The sequence below is a fragment of the Chrysochloris asiatica genome, unplaced genomic scaffold (genome assembly GCF_000296735.1).
Source record: "Chrysochloris asiatica unplaced genomic scaffold, ChrAsi1.0 scaffold00028, whole genome shotgun sequence".
Classification (NCBI taxonomy): domain Eukaryota; kingdom Metazoa; phylum Chordata; class Mammalia; order Afrosoricida; family Chrysochloridae; genus Chrysochloris; species Chrysochloris asiatica.
Window position 1 is genome coordinate 3,749,948 of NW_006408546.1, and position 19,295 is coordinate 3,769,242.

The 19,295-nt window shown below is 40.7% G+C and overlaps 1 protein-coding gene and 1 pseudogene across 1 annotated transcript in view; both read right to left on the reverse strand.

The window, feature by feature from the left end:
- Positions 1-2,100: 2,100 nt before the first annotated feature.
- PIK3R4 (phosphoinositide-3-kinase, regulatory subunit 4) overlaps positions 2,101-19,295 on the reverse strand; it is an 89,117-nt gene continuing 71,922 nt past the window's right edge. Inside the window, exons 14-18 of the mRNA XM_006846635.1 lie at positions 10,880-11,091; positions 9,010-9,141; positions 3,337-3,437; positions 2,595-2,683; positions 2,101-2,218 (exon numbers count right to left, since the gene is read on the reverse strand). Coding sequence (XP_006846698.1) covers positions 2,101-2,218; positions 2,595-2,683; positions 3,337-3,437; positions 9,010-9,141; positions 10,880-11,091 — 652 coding nt within the window. The remainder of the gene's footprint in view (positions 2,219-2,594; positions 2,684-3,336; positions 3,438-9,009; positions 9,142-10,879; positions 11,092-19,295) is intronic.
- Positions 5,998-8,312, reverse strand: LOC102825448 (annotated as a pseudogene).

Consider the following 19,295-nt stretch of genomic DNA (forward strand, 5'->3'; position numbering starts at 1 on the left):
AAAATAAGGAAAAATTTTAAACATACAAATATTCTGTGCATGTGACATTGGTTAACACCAAAAGAAAAGGCTAATAAGGTAAAGAATAAAATTGAGAGAGGTATAAAAGACCACAAAATAAATAAATACACATCAAATGGTAATTATTTCAAAAGCTCATTATGATTGCTCATGAAAGGACGCACACTTTTACTTATTGGGCACTTTCGCTGGCCTAGACACTTGCTTATTTTTTTTGTCAGCTTTGCTTGGTGGTGATGGTTGTGTGCCATGGAGTTGGTTCCAACTCATAGCGACACTATACAGGGTTTCCGAGGCTGTGGAGTAATATAAAGAACTTGTAACTATAAAGTAAGGTGACAGACTCAGGCTTTTTCTTTTATAGTCGCTTCTATCTAGCAAGTCATAACATGTTATTCTACCATTTCTTCCTGTTTAACAAACACGTAGACTTCTAAGAAGAAATATCCTAATGGTATTGAATCAATCAGTAAGAAATCCCAAATTGAAAATGATAACCAAAGCTTTCATTTAAAAATCATATCTTGAATGGTGGTTGTTGTTGTTAAGTGCCACCTAGTTGGTTCCAATTCATAGTGACCCTGTATAGGGTTTCCATGGACCACTTGGTGGGTTTGAACTGCTGAACTTGCTGTTAGAAGTTCAGTGCTTATCCAACGCTAAACACAAATTAACCTATACGAGGTGATTCACAAAGCTCATGGAACAATGAAATTACAAGACAGTGGAATTTGTCCATGAACATTTGAGTTCCCTCATATAATTACACTAACAGGCATGTGCTATGGTTTCACGGGACAGCCCAGTTAATCGGCCTACTATCGTGTCAACTTTGATGGCTTGGTTCCATCTTCTAGTTCATTCCACAGTGCCTGAGGTCTTAAAGACTTGCAAGGCACAACAGCTGGTCTCTGTTCACCTGGAGCAACAGAGAAAGGAGTCAAGAAGAGGAGGAGGAAATGGAATGTTGGCTAACTGCCCCCATGAAAACTGCCCTCTGCCATGCATGAGACTAAACGCCTGAACAGTTTGATCAAAGATGCTGGAGAAGAATCCCAATCAAAGTTGGGAAAATGCAGAATAGAATTTCAAATTCTCATGAAATCCAGACCTTCTGGAACCAGGAAGGCTGGATGAACCCCTCAAATTATTCCCCTGAGACAATTTTTAATTTAACCAAAAATATACCCTGAAGCCTTCTTAAAACCAAACAATAGTTTAGCTTCAACTAGTTAAGAATGTCTGCCTTGAGCACTGTGCTCTTTTAAAATCTAATTATACAAATCAAACTGATGACAGAAATTTGAAAGATGGGAGAGTAAACTTAGGGAACAGTGAGTTTATGTTACTGGGGGGTAGAGCAAAAGGAGGGTGAGGATGGTTGTACAAATCAAAAGGATGTTATCAGTGTCACTGAAATCGTACATGCAGAAATTTCTGAGTTGGTATATGCTTTGCTGTGTATATTCTCAACAATAAAAACAAAATAAATGGTATTTCTTAAATAAAAGTCAATGTTAGAATTTTCATAGCAACACTATTCACAACAGCCTGAAGCAGAAAATTCCTCAAATGTCCATTAGCAGGAAAAAGGTTAAATAAACTAGTCACTTAATGGAATAAAATAAAAGCCAATGACTGATTCACAACTACACACAACACTATGAATGAATCTCACAAACATATAGTGAAGAGTAAACACTGTATAGTTTAATCATATAAAGAACAAACACAGACAAAAATTAATCTACACAGGTACAGCCAAGATCACCGTTATTCTTGCAAGAAGGTAGTGGGAAGCAGTGGCTGGAGGAAAGTCTGACAAGGGGCTTCTGGAATGCTACTCACGCACTGTTTCCTAATCTGCTGTCATAGATGTGTTTGGTTTGTGAAAGTCCAAGTACATTTTCTATACTTATTATATCTTAATAAAAGTCAATTTTAAAACACAGAAAAGCCAACATAACATAGTTCCTAAACTCAAAAAATTACTGCCACCATCGGACATGGCTATTTATTTTAATGTTTATGAAAGTCATTTGAAACCCACAAAATTGAAAGAAAAAAAAAATCAATAGGCTATTGTACCTGGACAACTTCAGTGCCTTCAATTATCTTCCGGTAGTAGGACACAGATGGGGAGCTAGTACTTCCTGCTACAACATAGGACCTTTCCGGGTAAGCCAAGTCCCAAAATCTAGGGAGAGGAAGAACAGGGTGACTAACCTCTGAAGGATGATGAGAGGAACAAATAACCACTGGTTAACGTTTACTGATGCAGAGTATTTTATCTTGTATTGGAAAGAAATTTTTCTAGACCTAATAACATTGTTGTTAAGTATTTATGAGTCAGTTCTGACTTACAGTGACCCTGTTAAGGGTTTGAACCACTGCCCTTGCAGTTAGCAGTCTAGTGCTTATCCTACAGCACCACACAGCTGTCCCTGCAAGACGCCAATGATTTTAAACATTACAATGACGCTAGTAACTATAATAAACACTATCCTTATGCTAGCCAAAGTGTCCATGCACATTTCATGTTTCTGTTAAGCATTCTTTGCACGATACTGTACCTTATTTTCATGTCTGAGCCCGCTGTTAGCAGGATAGGATTTCCATCTGCAGGACTACAGTAGATACCATGAACACTGTGAGAAGAAGGCTTGAGAAAAATAAGAGAGTCAACTAAGAGACATCAATGTGCTTCAGAAATGATGGTACTTTCGTAGAGGCCAGTTACTAACTAGTTAGCAGTCAGTAGTAGCTTTATAAATCATGCACCTGGTTAGCTGATTAAATGAAAGACCAAATTTGTGTATGTGATAGCTATGGCTTTGTCTGAGACTTTGAAACCACTCTGAATACAGAGACACAGCCTGTTCACCTCCCTGGAATTTTCTATTTTCATTTTCGTGACCACCTTGAGTGGGTCCCCCAACTAAAGGAGACCAAAATCTTTCCTACCCTTTTTCTTTTTACCTTGATAACATGACAATTAAAAACAAAGGTATATGTCAGAGTCGTATTTCATTCTTTAATAATGTCAACTTCAATCTGGGATTTTCCTAGTTAACCTAGGTCTTTCCGGGGTTCCAAAGAGACATTAACAACCAAAGTAGCAGACATCAGTACTCGTAGGGAATTGGGGGCAAAAAACGATGCCACACTAAACAATTCCAAGATGCCTGGTCTATCAAAAGCCCAAATTTAAAACACAACCCAAAAGTCCAACCAATATCATACTTGGCATAATGCCTGATAGTGTTTAGATGCAGTAAATACAACTGGCTTGAATAGAAAAAACTGGAGTCAAACCTGTAACTCAGAAAGAGGCGGTGCACTGCTGGCCCAGAGAGTAAATCTTCTGTCACCAGTCTCCATGTCCCACATGGAGACTTCATTGTTGCCCTGGACAGCTAAGGGAGACAGAGACCAGAACTGTTACTCAGATAGGAGGATCTGGCTCTGGGAGCGTTCACATCTTGGCACATGATGCAAACCAGCCTGTACTGATTCCCAGATCTTCCCATCTGTGAGAATTACTGACTAGTGCTTTTATATAACATTCAGATCCTGTGACCAGACTGGATGACTGCAAAAAAAAAAATTTTTTTAATAGCCTCACTATATACATTTACTTGTCTCTAACCAAGGGGAGAGAAAGGCAAATTGTAAACAGATCTTGCCCTCAAAATATCTACAGTGTAGAAATGAAGAAGGAAAAACAAAATTGTAAAGCATAACACAATGAGAGCAACAGAGAAAAGTGCACAGTTCTAGCTGAACTCAAGGAAGGAAAAGATCGCATGTAATAAATGAGAATCAAGGTCACTTCATGGAGAAGACATTTTGGGTGCGACTGAGAAAACAGGTAAAATTAGACAACTGGATAGGCAAGGGAAGAGTAGACCACTTCGGGCAGAAAGAACAGAATAAGGAAACATGGTGAGTTGGTTTGCCTGACGTACCATTGTGACAGGGAGGAGTGGTCAGTGGACAGTGGAGAGGAAAGAAAGATGAGGGCAGAGTAGAAAGAATTGAGACTACAATTCCGATCAGGACGAATAACAACATTCCAGGCTTTATTCATTCATGACATTCACTGAGCCAGGCACTATCCCAGGCACTGACTGAGGAAAACATGACGAACAAAGCATAACTGCTTCACAGAACTTACATTCTAGTGAGGACAACAAATAACAACAGTAAAAAATGCAAAGGCTCTGAACAGCAGTGTGTTTAGTTCAAGGAGTAAGTCAGGAGGTTGGTATGGATGAAAAACTAATAGCAGAGATAGTGGTCACATGGTTATCTACCATTAGTCATTCTACAGCTGACCCATATGGACCACTTCAACAGGCTCCGGTGCCCTCTGGTTTCGAGATGGGTTCATCGTGTGATGCTGGGGCTCATCATTGTGGTTAGGTATTGTCAAGTGGTTTCTGACTCATAACAATGCTATGCACAACACTGCCTGGTCCTGTACCACCCTCACAACTGATATTATGCTTGAGTCCATTGCTACTGCCAATGTATCAATCCATCTCAGCTGCAGTGTGTGTGTGTGGGTGTGGGGCGGGGGGCGTGGTTCTTCTTTTTCACTGACCCTCCACTTTACCAAATATGATGTCCTTCTCCAGGGACTGATCCCTTCTGACCATATGTCTAAAGTATGAGACACAAAGTCTCACCATCCTGGCTTCTAAGGCTGCACTTCTTCTAACACAAACGTGTTTGTTGTTCTGGCAGTCCACGGTACTCGGGGGGCAGAAGGAGACTTGACACAGAAGAAAGCAATGTGACAATGAGACAATAGAGCTTGCTGGCTGTGACAATGTAGAAGAAATCATGAGCCAGGCTCTAGAAGCAGGAAAAGGCAAGGACACAGAGCCTTCCCTAGAGCCTTGGAGGGAATGTAGTTTTGCTGACAATAACTTGATGTTGGTCCAGTAACGCCCATTTTGGATTTCTGGCCTCCAAAACTGTTAAGAGAATAAATCTGCACTGTTTTAAGCTGCCAAATCTGTGGCAATCTATTACAGCGCCATAGGAAACTAATACAGACCTATGGGGAGTCCTAACAGGTCAAAGGGAAGATAGTCAAGTCAGGGCGGCTAATTCAGGCTACTCGTGTGTCTCAATCAAAATTCACCATTCTTCTCACGATGCCCTTCTATATTCAACTTCTTTCCAAAATCTAGCAGCTATCCTCTCCCTCCCCTCACATCTTCTACTGTTACTCTGCTATTCCTAGCCCTCTTTTCTGCACTATTTTGTGATGCCCACATCTTCAAAACAATCCCTTTGGAAATAAGCCCTCCTGGTTGTGGCGCTGTACAATAAGCACTGGACTGCAAACAAAAAGGTCAGTCGCTCAAACTGTACCAGCTGCTCCTCAGAAACCCTATACAGGGTCGCTATGAGTCAGAATTGACTCAGTGCCACTTAACAACAACATATTATCCTAGCTTGGGTGTGCGTTTTGTTTCCTGTTGTAGTCATCACGGATAAAGAAGGGTGGAGAGGTAGCAGAGGAATAGGATCTATATAGCCTTTTGGGCCATAATACTTGGGACAATATATCACTGGAAGGTACTAAGCAGATGACAGAAATAGTCTTAAAATACAAGAATATGAGCAAGGAGTTAAGAGGATATTTCAGTAATAGGAGCAACAGAATTTGGGGGATTACTGGAATAGGGAGAAAGTGATGGAGGTAGTAAAAAGGGGTCAGACTCATGATATTTTTTAAGATAGAATTGATAATAGGATTGGTTGATGGACTGCCAGTGAGATTAGAGAAAAGGAAGAGTCAAGGATGATAGCAGATTTCTCTGCCTGAGCACCTAGAAGAACAGAGCAGCTGTTTGCACAGAGAGAAGTGCAGGTTTGCCTCCAGATAGGCGGTAGTAGTGGGGACACTGGGAGAGAGGAAATCAAGTGCTTAGTTTGGTCATACCAAATTTAAGAAGGCTATCAGACTCTTAGAGGAGTTCTCAAGTAGACAGATATAAGGATCCGGATTCCAGGAGACATGTCTAAGCCAGGAATAAAAATTTGATTTTTAAATCACGGGACAGTAGGAGACAGCATGAGGCTCCAGTGCACACAGAGAAGGGGTTAGCTAAGGCTAAAAGACTGCATGCACCCTGAGGCAGGCCAAAGGTGAAATTTAGGAAGGTAGGAGGAACCAAAAGAGTGGTGCTCTGAAACCACAATAGAAATCATCAACTGACTAAATGATGAGTTAGAGCGAGGTTTGGGAATGGGCAAGGAATTTAGCAACATGGTGACTTCAATGACAGTACTGAGATGGACCATGTGTGTGAAAAGAAACTAGAAAGAGTCTAGAGGCAAGAGGACCAATGAGGAATCATATGAATATCAAGAACAAGAATTTATCATGCACTCATTGTGTACCAGGCTATACGGTCTTTTTTTTTTTTTTTAATGTTTTATTATGAATTATGTGATAGTTTACATGGGAAAACATTAGTTTTACATTCATCCTATTGTATATCGTTTCATTGCCATGGTTACAATCCCCTCCATGCATCATCAACCAACCAAAGGGTATACCCTACAAGCCTGCCCCCCTATCATCAGCACACAGCCCCTCTCTCTCTCGGGGTCTGAAGTCCCCAACTGCTCCATCTCTCAACATCATCGTCTCTGCCTCCATCTCAGGCATCACTGCTTCAATGCATAGGGTCCCGCTCTCCACTCTTCTCCCTTGATGGTCCCAGGGACCTCCGCTCCTAGATTTTCCGGTGATTGCATAGTGTCCTTTGAGCTCATGCAGGGCCCACTTGATGTCCTGACTGTTGAGCATCTTGAAGTCGGCCATCAGGAGGTCAGCAGCTTGGATGAAGCAGCGCTGATCAAGAGGAGCCAGTTTAGAATATTCAAAAAAGTCTATTTTAGGCAACTCTGTCTCATCTTGGCTGGCAAGCAGGCTGCTACTAGGGTTTATAATGACTCTGTCCTCTCTCTTTGGATAATCTGGGTTTTCCAGAAGAAAATTACAGAGTACATTCAAGTCATAATAATTCTTCAAACGGATTACTTCCTCAACATACCCATTTGCTACATCTGGAAATCTTGCTTCCGTTTCTTTCACTAACAATGCAATGAGTTCTTGATCTACTTCAGAAGCTCCTTGTCCCCAAATGTTTTCCAAACTGGGCTCCTGAGATCCTTGCAGTGGAAAGGCTGGCCCTGGCTCATCATCATCTATTGCTAATTGTTGATCTTCAAGTTCTCCTATAGGATAAGCAGGCTGAGGAGAAAAGGGACCTGAAATCCCATCGTGCTGGGGTTCTGGCCTGGAAAAAGCTGGCCCTGGGAGTTCATGTTGATACAACAGTGGACCCAGTTCTGCTTCAGGATGCCGTTCCTGAGGGACAAACTGGCTTGCTCTCTCACAATTCTCTTGGTTTAGAGACTGGAGATGTTGTTGTTGTAAGTGCCATCGAGTCAGTTCTGACCCATAGCGACCCTGTGCAGTGTTTCTGAGGGTGTAAATCTTTACGGGAGTAGAAAGCCTCATCTTTCTCCCACGGAGCGGCTGGTAGTTTCGAACTGCTGACCTTAAGATTCACAGCCCGATTCATAACCACTATGCTACCAGAGCTCCTTTAGAGACTGGAGATAAGGATGATTTAACCAGCAGTCTTCCTCGATGGCCTGATCATCTCCAAGCTCTGTCTCTGAGTCTTCAGATGACTGGTTCAGAGGGTCACTTTCTGAATAAAGGTTACTGTTTTCCAAGATGATTTTTCGTTCTGATATAGGGTTGATAATGTCACTGTCTACTTGGCTATGACTTGGTCCAGGTTGGGGTTCTCTTTCTCTTTGGCCACTTGATTTAGTGAATTCAGAGACTCCAGGAAGTCCAAGATCCAGAAATTCATTGTAGTCATCCTCAGAATCATCTTCTGTCAGGATGACAGCATCCAAGTCCTCTTCTTCATTTTGTTGAGGAGCTGGGGTGACCAGCAGAAGAATCAGAAATGGTGATGGGTCCATCTCTGACACTGATCCAGTCCAGATTCAAGAAGATTTTCTTGAATAAATGCTTCTCAATTCTTGTATGCCTTTGGTCAATTTCCAGTCCTTAAGTAGTTTGACAATTATGTCTAGCTTTATCACTGCTTTTTAGGGAGAGGATATGTCAAGCTCCTCACTCAGCCATTCTGGAAGTCCTACCTCCTGACGGTTCATTCTTGGCCCCGGTGGCAGTGAAAGTTGTTCAAGTGAATTACCTCTTCACTGTTGTCACCTTCTGCCATTTTCAAATGCAGAATATATCTATGGATCTGCTAGTATTTACACATGGTGACCAACTGTTCCAAAAGTTCCGTCACTCAAGTCCCTGGTTGGCAAGGAGGGCCCAGGCTATACGTTTTACATGCTTTATCTCAAATTTTATCTCAAATTTATACAACTTTGAAGGTAAGTATTTTTAAACATATTTTACAGATGAAGAAAATCAATTTCAAAGATCAGTCCAAGTACCTTGCCCAAAGTTTATATACAAGAAATACTGAGTGCCCAAAGAAGGCAATGAGATTCAAAACCAGGAGGAAGGAAAGCTTCTGAGAAACACAACAAACAGATCAAGAGATGGCAATTGAGAAGAATGCGCCAAGCTTTCTAACTCAGAGTTCTACAAACAAGTGGCAGTCCTAACAAAAATAGGAAATACAGAAAAAAGAGAAATGGAAAGGGAGAAGAGAGGGGACAGTAAGGAAAGGAAAAGGGCGACGGTGGCTGGTGAGATATTTTTAAGCATCATAAACAACATGAGATCCCAGTGAAAGGTATCAATTGTGGGAACGTCTGGGATCACAATAAAGCAGACTCAGGTACTCAGTCCAAATGTAAAATAAAAAGCTCAAGCAACATGAGTCTTGACAACAAGACAGTGTGTATCCACTTTCCAAGAAAACCCCTGACCATGTAAAAGGCAGCCTGCCTCTGTCTTACCTGCGATCACCCAGGACTGATACAGAGGGTGCATTGAAAGTCGCCTGATCCGAGCCCTGGAAGGATGACAGTGACTGGAAATTGGCAACTGGAACCTCATGTCCCAACAGGCCATGGTGCCACTGCTTGTACCTAAAAGAAAATGAGCACAAGCAGATTGTCACCTAATGACCAAAGCACACTAGGCTGCATTTATACCAACAGTGAAGTAGCATTAGCTTTGCAGAAATGTATTTTGAAACTGCCTTAGTCACTTAGAAAAAGGCTTTGTTTGCATGAAACAGCTCTTCCCAATCTCAAAAAACACCTCGAGCTGTTAAATAACAAGGATACAAAGTGCTCATCACAACGCTATTACAGAACTGTTTAATAAATGTGAATTGAAAATGAATAATTCGTTAATTACTGATACTTTTATTAACTGCCAAAGGTACCCACACACACACACACACCCACACCCACACACACACACACACACACACAAAGATGCTCTAGACAAGATATAAACTGAATTTGGTAAATCAAAGTGTTCTGGCTGCCAGAGATGTTTCACCAGCATTCAGTGATCACTTCACCAATCCCAAAATGGCAGCAGCTTTTGTGGTTATTGTTCAAATTCAATCACTTCCAGATGCCCTTTTCCCCAAGGTATTCTGAGGACAGGTACGTGTGTACGCTGACAGCAAAAATGGGAGTCCCTGTGCGTGCATCTGCCTATGACAACTCAACACCACTCTGGAAAGCCCCCTCATTCAAAAAGAACAATGCCTGCTCCAACACTGGCAGTCTGTCATGTCAGAGGCAAAGAGACTTCTAGGATTGATCTACAATTCCAGTGGAGAAATGGGGCAGGGATGGGTGGGTGGTTAGGGCAGGTAGGAAAAGGCAAAAGGCACAGGTAGGTCCCCTCCTTATCACCACATCACACTCCAGGACAGTGACTGAACTAGCCACAGGTAGCATTCGTGCACTCCTCAAAGGTGACCATGGAGCCTACGAGCATCAATGTCATTTGCTAGGTGTGCACTCTTTACGCTTCTAAACCCAGCATTACAGCTTCATTATCTGAGTAGTTTATTCATAGAAAAGGCAAGTAGGAATGCACTCCATATAAAAAGCAAAAAAGAAAAGAGCACACATGTCACTAACACAAGTTGAGGAATCTGGACACCTCAATGTAAGGAGAACAGATTATTCTTCTGAATAAGAGTGCAAAGTGGGGAGAAAAATAACAGAAGTGGTAGCTTCTCAAGGAGCAAGTACAAAGTCCTTTATGTGTGGAAAAGGGGAAACTAAAATCAGAGGAAAGAAGCAACCCAGACTGCACAGTACATCTTTATCCTTTAGTGAAAAGTGGGAGGTCAGGTTAGTGAGGCAAGAAACTGTTGTCCGGGTCCTTTCCCGCAAGTATGCCTTAACTCGGGTAAGTTCTCACAGCAGTCCTTGAAAGGATTAGCTCCATTTGAAAATGAGGAAACTGACTCACGGAGTTAAGTAGCTTGCCTGAGGTTACTAGAATTTAAAACCTTGTCTACCCAAATTCAAAAGCTAGTTACCATAAGCCAAGCAAACTGCTTCCCTGGCAGAATACAAGAGAGTAAGCAAATGTGATCATTATAATGATTATAAAGTAAAATGGCTCACATAAGAATAAAGAAAAAGCAGTAACTGTCTTATGCCTTGAGATACTGATTGCACCCTTTCACATCTGTTATTCTAATTAAAAAATTAAATTGCAAATGATTTTAACTATCGGGGTAAAAGAAGATGGGTAAAAATTACTAACAGAACAGGAAAAAAGGAGCTTTCACCAGATGGTAAGCCACTCATAGCATTCAAAAGCCAGTTAATGAACTGAACATCACCTTACCTATGCAGAGCCAGCACTGGTGTATGTCCACAGCAAAAGAAGTGATAAGACCTGACTTCAAATCGTGCTTTAATGTCCAGGCATTGCTTGAAGACCTGAGGTCCCAGCCAACCAGGGAGCCATTTACAGTGGCATAGGCCAGAACAGACTGCGAACCGGAGTTGAAGTGGTGCATATCCACGACACAGCCATCCTCCTTCTGGTCTAGAATTCTACAGAAATACACAAAGGAAGAGGCAAAGGCTTTTCCAGTCACCAAAGACCAGCTTCCACTTAAGATGAATTTATATTCTATCCCTGATCAGGAGAAAACAAAAGCTGTGTGACCTACCAGCTGAGGTTTTAAAAAAAATAATTTGAAACTTATGACCAAAACTAAGAAATTAATCTTCATCCAACACTATTTATTAAAATGCAGGACATATTCCGGTTTCAGAATTTTTCCTCAAGTGTCTTTTTTCTGTTCCAAGATCCAATTCAGGGAAACACATGGAATTTAGTTGTCATGTCTCCTTGGTTTCCGCCAGTCTGTGATGGTTCACTGTCTTTCATGACCTGGACGTTTTTGAAGACTGCTGGTTAGTTAGTATGTAGAGTGCCCATCAGTCTTGGTTTGTCTGTGGGTGTCACAGAAGTGCAGTGCTTGTGGCAGCAAGTCATACGAAGGAGGACATCATCATATCAACATGCGTCACTGGTGATGCTGACCTTGGTCATTTCACTAAGGTGGTGTCCACTAGAAATCTTCACAGGAAACTTATTGTTCCCTCACTATTTGGAGGAAGTTCTGAGACTACAGAAAATTCCCATTTCTGCTAAACTGTTGCCCATTAGTTTTAGCATCCATTTATGAACCAAGCCTGCACCAATTATTACTGCAGCTTCCTAATGGTGTATGGTGACTTTCTGATTGTCCTCATTCCTTCTTTATGTATTAATCAGAATTATTTTGTAAGAAGAAGTTGTCACTTCTTCCCCAGTGGTTTATTGTTATTTATTTGTATCACTATGTTCTTATGGGTATATATTTAACTGTTTAATTATAATCCAATATATCAATATTTTGACTATGTTATTCCAACTTTGGTCAATGAAAGCTCTTTCAGATTGGCTATTGTCCTCTTTTGCTATCTTTTAAAAACACTTTCTAACTTTCTAGCACCAAGAGATACTCCAAGCTAGTCTCGTATTTTTCCTGCCCAAGGCCTAGAATCAAGCAGTTTCCAAGAAGTCCTGGTTTCTTTCACTGGAGAATGGTATTTAAACCATGATCTGGGCACTAAGGGTGCTTCATTGTGATGGGGTGTCTCGGTTTCTAGTCACTCCAATGGACAGAGCTAGAAATACATTCTGTGCACTATATCTTATACATCTATAGTTAATATTTGTGTGTGCATATTCAAGTGTATGTATAGGTAGTCCCTAGATTACCAATGAATTCCATTCCAAAGTCTTTCTTTAAGTTGAATTTATCTTTAAGCCAGATTTTATGTAAGTTAGGTATCGTTCATATCTAACATCAGTTAGTCAAATGTCCATCTTACTATAGAGTATATAGTCTACTTTTCTATAGATAAAAAACACTAAAAGAAACACAGGTACACTAAATACCTTTAACATTTAACACAGTAATATAATAATGCTTTGACAGGCTTCGTAATACAGTATCCATCTGTTATTATAAACCGTGAATGTACCTGAAATTTTTAATATACTAGGCTTTACAGATGCTCATAACCCAAGAGCTATCTGCATATGAGTTGTTACTGTTAAGTGCCATCAAGCTGATTCTGACTCTAAGCAACACTGTACAGGGTATCCCAGGAGAGGTTGGTGGGTTTGAACTGCCAGCCTTACGATTAGCAGTCCAGCACTTATCTTACAGCGCCTCACCAGGACTCCAGATATACGAAGGGGCTTCATTACCTTTTAATTCCATTACCTTTTAATTCCACTTTTCCACAAGCCCTTGAAGCACCTTTATATGTGTATGTGTATGGAGGTGGGGGTGGTTATGTGCAGTTAAGTCAGTTCTGACTCATACTGACCCTATATAGGGTTTCCAAGGTTGCAAATCTAAACTTAAAGGAGCAGAAATCCTCATCTTTCTCCTGGTGAGCTGTTGGTAGATTCAAACTGGTTAGCAGCCCAACACATAATTCACTATGCCACCAGTATATGTATAATTACAAGGGTAAAATATCAAAATGTGAAGCTGTTTCTCAACATATCTCCATCTAGGTCTACACACTTCGAAAGGCAGTGTTTCCACCCCCTTAGCCCCTCCCCAAAGGATTTTGTGCTCTTTTATTTATACTACATCCTCAAGGGATTCAAATCATGATCCTTTTTAAATGTCCTTTGAGTTTTGGAACAAAAAGAAATTGAACCAGTTAAACTCAAGTCAGAGAACTCAGAAAGTTTTGGCCACTGCTTTTTGTGATTCCGAAGGAGTAATTTTGATAGATTTTGTTGCTGTTGTTTTTTTGTAAAAGGACAATCTCGAGGACTTATAAAGAAAAGTTTTAAGAAAATTGAAAACGTCATTGATGAGAAAAAAGCCAGGAAAGCTACACCAAGGTTTTTGGTTTTTTTTTTTTTTTCATCATAACGATGTGCCTGCTCGCTCTTTGAGCACAGGCTGGCTGACCTATGAGAATTTTTCGGGGAAACCCTATAGCTCTGATATTGCTCTTTAAAAGGACTTCCATTTTCTCCCTAAAATGTTGCCTTTTCCAGAATGTCATATAATTGATAATATACACTATATAACCTTTTGGGTCTCAGTTCTTTCATTTAACAAAGTGATTTAAGAGTTACCAATGTTGCTGCATGAATCAACAGTCCTTTTCCCTTTTTCTGCTGAGTTATTACACTGTGTAGGTATACGTTTTTTTCCAAACTAAGTCATTTTTAAAACCAAAAATAAAAATTATGAAACATACTGCTCAGTCTCCATAATCAGTATATAGCATGTTTTGGTGCAGGGTGTTTAAGTTTTATCTCTTAGACGAGGGTGTGGGAGGGTGTCAGCAAACATTTTCTGTAAACAGCCTGATAATACATATCTTAGGCTGTGTGAGTCACATAGATCTTTGATGAATATTCTTCTTTATTTTTTAAACTATCTTCTAAAAACACAAAAGCCACTCTTAGTTTATGGGCCACACTACATAGGCTGTCGTCTGCTGGCCCCTACCTTAGATGAATACTTACAAACACTCTGACTTTGACAGTGTTCCCTCTAGAGGAATGCTGAAACATCTAATGGAAAAATGTGAAAAGGTTCTACAGATTTTAATTATAAGAGTCATAACAATTAATCTGGTTGAATGAGAGAGAAAAAGACTTATGTAAGGTTTCTTTGGTGCACACTGCTATTGGCCAGCATGAAATCTATGTCGCCTGGCACCATCTCCCAATCCAGGTGGTTAATGCTTGCTTAATTAAAGATGGCAACATTAACAGTAAAAGGTGCTGTTGGCGGACAGACAACTGAGCACAGAATGTGCATATCTGTGTGTCCTGCCAGGACAGTCACTACACACCTGCCCAAGAGTTCTTTGTTAATTGACCTGAAAACCAAAGATCTATTACTGTACACTCAACCTCTGATGAAGTAGGCTTCAAAGAAAACTGGCAGGTTGTTTGTTTGGGGGTAAAGGCAATCTATAATATATAATATATCCTGGGCAAAAGCTGCCCACATCTCTTTTGTGAATGTGTTGAAAATAAGCATTTTTAGATGCAAACACAAAACAAAACCCAAAAATCCTAAGTGACCCAATAAACATCCCTTTCTGAGGTAGCTGCTCACTGGCAAGGACTTAGAAATAACTACAAGCAAATCCTGTCTCTGTTTCCTTCCTGTGCCATGCCCTTCTCAACCACTCTGCTTTGGCAGGTAAACTCACATCTCAGTCTCAGGTCCCAAGGACTTCTTCCTAATCCCCTTCACACTGGGCTCTACTGTCCCTGTAATATGACAAAACACCATAATATACCAAAATATGTTTGTTTCTTCCACTATATTTTAGTTTCAAGAAAGCATAACATATCTTATTCATCTTTGGAATCTTGAGAGTCTAGTATGTATTGGTCAATTGAAAGACTCTTTTGCTTTGTCTTTAGACAGTTTACCTTGCAGGTGTTAGTCTGTATGCAGCCATAATTTGTAGCAAGAGAAGGAAATTCTAAATAAAAACAGTTATCATTTTACAATGATAAGAAAAATAGTCTTTAAAAAAATTCCACTTCATGTTCCCAGTTTTAGAGGCTTTAATGCCAATTGACAAAATGCTGATGATGTTTTAGTTTACTTTAAGAAAGAACGCTCACATCTAAACATCTGTGCTTCTGGTAATTTAGAAAGAAGATGTAATTGATAATTAGGTTATTCTGACAAATTCCAGGCTGGATGAGGAACAAGATCAAAGCTGCCCTTCTGACCTTTGACAAACTGGCAGGAAATAAAACATGTAAAGTTTTGTTTCAACTAACTAACTGGATGTGACGGTTTAAAAAAGAAGCACAGTATTATTTATTTCATGTGATTAAAAAAAGAAATATACGCAACAACAACAACAACAAAAAGTCTTGGCCCAGGTGGCTTCACTGGCAAATCTCAAAATCCTCAGCAAAATAGGAATAGAAATAAAAAATTAAGAGCATATACAAAACCAACAGCTCTTTATCACTTGTTGTTGTTAAGTGCCGTTGAGTCAATTCTGACCCATAGCGACCCTGTATAGGGTTTCCGAGAAGCAGCTGGTGAGCTTGAACCACCGACCTTGCAGTTCAAACAGCTTTGCAGTCTGACGCATTAAACCACAGCGCCACACCAGGACTCCTCTTTATCACTACTACTACTACTACTTAATATTGCACTGGAAATCTTGGCCAGAGCAATGAAACAAGAAAGGGAAGTAAAAGGCATTCAAATTGGCAAAGAAGTAAAACTATCTGCAGATGATAGGAGTTTATTCATAGAAAATCCCAGCAACTCAACAGGAAAGTAGTACTGAAACCAATAAAAGAATTCAGCAAAGTGGCAGGGTACTTAATCAACATATAAAAATCAGTTGGATTCTTCTACACTAACGAAGAGAACTCTGAAGAGGAAACCAGTAAAATACAATTTTGATAGCCAAAAGATGAAGAACTGTCCCCACCCAAAGCTAATAAAAGAAAATGAAAACACATGGAAACAATAAGTCCAAAGAACTAACGGACCACTCATATCTCAGCCTCTACAGCCATGCGATCAAAAGAACCAGATGGTGCCCAGCTACCACTGCTGAACGGGATCACAAAAGAAGGTCCAGGATAGAGTGAAAGCAAAATGTAGAACTCAAAAGCATAGAAAAGATCAGGATTACTGATCTGACAGAAATGGTACAATCCCTCAAACTGTGGCACTTAGTCACCCTTCAAGCCCGGAAGTGAACTCACCCCTATAGCTTAACTTTTAACCAATGATAAGACAGACCTATAACGTGAACAAAGTCAACAGGGAGGTAAGCTCTCCTTAGAACAATCAACCATACAAGAACAAAAGGGAAACAATTGTCCAGGGATAAAGTCAGACAGTGGAAAGGATTAGGATAAAAGGACAAATGGAAACAGCAAACACTGGGAGGAAGTGGGAAATGTAAAAGTTATATTTTGGGATTGCAATCAAAGTCAAGATTCATGTTGGACAATATGAAAAGAAATAACTTAGGAATTATCCGCATTCCAGAACAGAAAGAATCACACAAGTCCACAGAGGAGACAGTTGAAAAGATTCTTCTGGAAGAAAAGTTTCCTAACATCCTGAAAAGTGAAATGAAAAGAATTCAAGAAGCTCAACAAACTCCAGGAAGGATAAACCTAAAAGAAAATCACCAAGACATATCATAATCAAGCACTCCAAAATCAAAGATAAGGGCAGACGCCTCAAAGCAGCTAAGGAAGAGAAGTGTAACATACAAAGGCAAGCTCGGATGTCTAAGCAGAAACCATGCAAGCAGAAGGGTATGGGGAGACATATATAAAACCCTGAAAGAAGAAGGAAAAAAAAAAAACTGCCAACCAAGAATACTCTACCCAGCAAAGCTGTCAATCAAATACAATGGTGTAATCAAAACATTCCAGGATAAACAGAAGCTAAGCTATTTTGCCAAAGCAACCCTGAGATGAAAAACATTCTAAAGGAAGTTCTGTGGACTGAGAACCAACAAGAACAGACAACAACCAGAAACTGACGTATGTGGCAGCATCACCCTGAACTCAATCAACAAATGGAAGAGTCAGAACAGAATAAAATGATAAGAACAGAGGATCTGAGAGGTCAGTCTATGATGACAAAAATTACAATGTGAAAGAAGGTAAACACAGAGGAACAGAGATCCAGGTGGTGATAAGGTCAGGTATATTACAGGATAAAATAGACTGTCTTAAATGGAGGGAAGAGTTAATGGAATATAAGGTAAACACAAGAGTGGGCTTGGGGTGGGGGGTTTAGTTCGGATGTTGGGGAAGGCAGGACAAGAAGGGGGAGGAGGTGGAGGAACAAGATAGATAGGGGAACACTGAGATAGGTTTTCAAGGCCTAAGTGGGACAGAGGTAAATAGTGATGCATGCTCAACCTTGGACCAACAAGGCTCTGTGATAAAGGGATCTAGGCGTAGCTTGAAGAGGGGAAAGAATATAAGATGCTTGATTGTCTCATGAATATTGGTTTCCCTTGCCTACTATTGCAAAATAGACACTTGAGTGACGTAGAAAAGAATGATTACAGAAAACTTATAAGCCTATTCTCAGCCTATAACTGATTGGAATACCTAAAAGGGGTTCTAGAACTTGCCCAGTGAAACAGGTCTCTTGCAGAGCCTTTGCAGAGTATAGGACCTTAGGTTCAATCATGAATTCCATCTAGAACCTTCTGAGGTGGGACATTACCACTATCAAGGGCAAGCAGACCAGCCTGGAAAAGCTAGAGTGACACAAGATACATCTTCAAAGAAAGACCATCAGGAAAAAAACAAAACAAAAATGTCAGCATGACTGGCTACCACAAGAATAAGCAAGTTGTTCTCCAGGAAGCCATCAAGGCAAGCAATCAAGATCCTTCAGGACAAACTCCCCTCTAAGACTGAACCTCAAAGGGAACACACAAACAGGCATGTAAGCTTGTTGGCAACTACATTGGTCTACTAGTAAGTGGAAGAGGGGGAAAGGCAGCAATGAAGAAATGGGGTAAGTTCAACCACAGTCCATTGACTCTTGTTGACTTGGAGATGAGACAGAGAAGATGAAGGGTGGTGAGACCTGGGGGCTCATGGACAAGGACATAGCCACAGAGGGCTAGAGCTGAGAGTGAAGCATCTAGCTGATATGAAGTGAGGGGAGATGCATAAGAACACCCAAACTTGAAGACAGTATCCATTTGACTAGCCTCAATGGCTTGATAATCAGAACTCATCTAGAGGAAGATTTTTTTTTTTTTTTAAATAATGGAAACAAGGGTTAAATTGCTATAGTTCGATGAACCTGACCTATACTCATGGAAGTAGTAATTCTAAATACGAACAGAGAGTGAAGGAGTCTTCTCAAGTTATCAAGGCTATCCCCTCTGTACACAGAGTAGATAGAGATGGGCAACTTAGACACTGGCTACCTAAAATAAGAGGGAGGAGGGCTATAAAGGCACTAAGTGACTGGCTTACAAGGTTTGATGATGGAGTTTAGTTTATGAGTGTGTAGGGGTGACCACGCACGTCACCCATAAGGGGAAGTGACCGAAGAACATCAATGAAGTGGCGAGCTAAGCCCTACATCGTTCAGCAGACTACTGTGAACCCAGATGGAGACCTGGTCACCCAGCAGCGAGGCAAGACCTGGGGACTCATGGGCTGAGAGGCAATGACACAGCCACAGAGGGCTAGACACAGCCACAGAGGGCTAGAGTGGAAAGCGAAGCAGCCAGCTGATAAGAAAAGGGTGGACAGATGCAAGAACACCCACACTTGCAGATGATACCCACCTGACCTGGCTTCAATGACTGGATGAACAGAGCTCAACCCAAAGAAGAAAGAGGGAAAAAGTGTCATCTGATACAATTTGATAAACTTGACCTACACCTATAAATGCAGTAGCTCAAAAGAGGAAACAAATTCCTGCTGCAAGAATTATTACCAACACCTCCACACAAAGAGTAGACAGGGAGGGGCAACTTGGACATTGGCTATCCAAAATGGGGGGAGGGATACAAAGGTAAGAAGCGACTGGCTTACAAGCTTTCAAGAGGGAACCTAGATCTAAAGGGCGTGGAGGAAGGTAGAGTCTCTAGTGAAAATAGTATCCAGCCTGTCCAGGAAGGGCTGATGAAATGAAATCCAGATGGGTCTCTTGTGATGCAATAGTGAATAATTA